Source organism: Osmerus mordax, chromosome 23 (genome assembly GCF_038355195.1).
Source record: "Osmerus mordax isolate fOsmMor3 chromosome 23, fOsmMor3.pri, whole genome shotgun sequence".
Taxonomy (NCBI): domain Eukaryota; kingdom Metazoa; phylum Chordata; class Actinopteri; order Osmeriformes; family Osmeridae; genus Osmerus; species Osmerus mordax.
In genome coordinates, this window is record NC_090072.1 from 1,924,823 (window position 1) to 1,926,411 (window position 1,589).

Genomic DNA, 1,589 nt, shown 5'->3' on the forward strand with positions numbered 1-1,589 from the left:
CCTCTCTCTCTCCTTCACTCTCTCTCTCTCCTTCACTCTCTCTCTCTCCTTCACTCTCTCTCTCCTTCACTCTCTCTCTCTCTCTCTCAGACTAGATGGATAGAGAACACACTCTCCTTCGCCACCATGTGCTGGTGATCATCGGCCCCTCCCACCTGTGATGTCATGTGTCCCCCCCCCATGTCCGGGAGCCACGCCCCTCTCAACCCCGACAGCAGCAACAGGAACATCGCCACGACAACAGAGGCAAAGGAGTCGACGCTGGCGTTCTATGCTGTTCTATTGGACTCATTTTCAACTTTTTGGGGGTTAAAATAATAAATTTTTCGTTTATTTTATTTTTTTTGTTTTGTTTCCTTCTCTTGTGAGCTGGTTGAGTCTTTGGCTCGGTAGCAAAACAAGACTTTTGACACAGCAGCGACTGATCCACGTCAAGCCACCACGTCATTGGCTGGAGATGCCCCAGCGCTCTGATGTGATTGGCTGCCGTGCAGGAAGCACACGTTAAATCTGAGAATTGAGCCAAAATGATACATCCAACTCTACGATGCTGTACGGTACACACATGCAACAATGAGGCTAACCGGAGGCTAGTTTCCCATAGAGTTTCACTAGCATTAGCGCTACCAGCCTCCAGCCTGGTTGCTAACAAGGTCCTGTTTTACTTTGCCACTGTGGGTTTGGTGTTTCCCAGTTACATTTCACTGTTTACATGACGCTTTAGTGTTTTGATTGTTTTTATTCGGGTTTAGATGGTGCTGGTCCGCATACAAGACAGAACTTACGGTACCTTTTTTTTTCTCTAGAATGGTGTGAATTAAAGTGTGTGTGACAGGCTGCTTTAGTCCCTGTTAACAATATGTAATGACTCCCTAAGTTGCCAGCACATGGATCACACTCACACATGTCCACACACACACTCACACACACACACACATGTCCACACACACACTCACACATGTCCACACACACACACACACTCACACATGTCCACACACACACTCACACATGTCCACACACACTCACACATGTCCACACACACACTCACACATGTCCACACACACACACACACTCACACATGTCCACACACACACTCACACATGTCCACACACACACTCACACATGTCCACACACACACTCACACATGTCCACTCACACATGTCCACACACACACTCACACATGTCCACACACACACACATGTCCACACACACGTCCATGCACACATTTCCACACACACACACACCCACACACACCAGTAACCCTGCAGAATAGGTTCAGGGGCTCTGGGAGCCCCCAGGACTGGAAATCCCCTCCCCCTCCCCTCCCTTCTTTCCTTCCTTCAAATAAATTCAAATTTCCAGTCCACCAACTGTCACCAATGAATCAATGAAGCCAGTTAGGGCGTCTCTCATTAAGGAACATCATCTGCTCATGTGACTGATCTGATTGATCACCAATGAATTAACTATATATTGATTACATCTAGGGATTAACCTCTTGATTTACCTGGAAAGGAAAGTGGATAAATAATTTATATAAATTCATACGCACACACACACAACAAGGACTTCAAAGGTACTGCATCAAT

At 46.7% G+C, this 1,589-nt stretch overlaps 1 protein-coding gene across 1 annotated transcript in view; it reads left to right on the top strand.

Annotated features, from left to right (window-relative positions):
- LOC136967755 (insulin receptor substrate 2-B) overlaps nucleotides 1-959 on the top strand; it is a 9,430-nt gene extending 8,471 nt beyond the window's left edge. Inside the window, exon 2 of the mRNA XM_067261673.1 lies at nucleotides 91-959. Coding sequence (XP_067117774.1) covers nucleotides 91-95 — 5 coding nt within the window. The 3' untranslated portion in view covers nucleotides 96-959. The remainder of the gene's footprint in view (nucleotides 1-90) is intronic.
- Nucleotides 960-1,589: the final 630 nt, after the last annotated feature.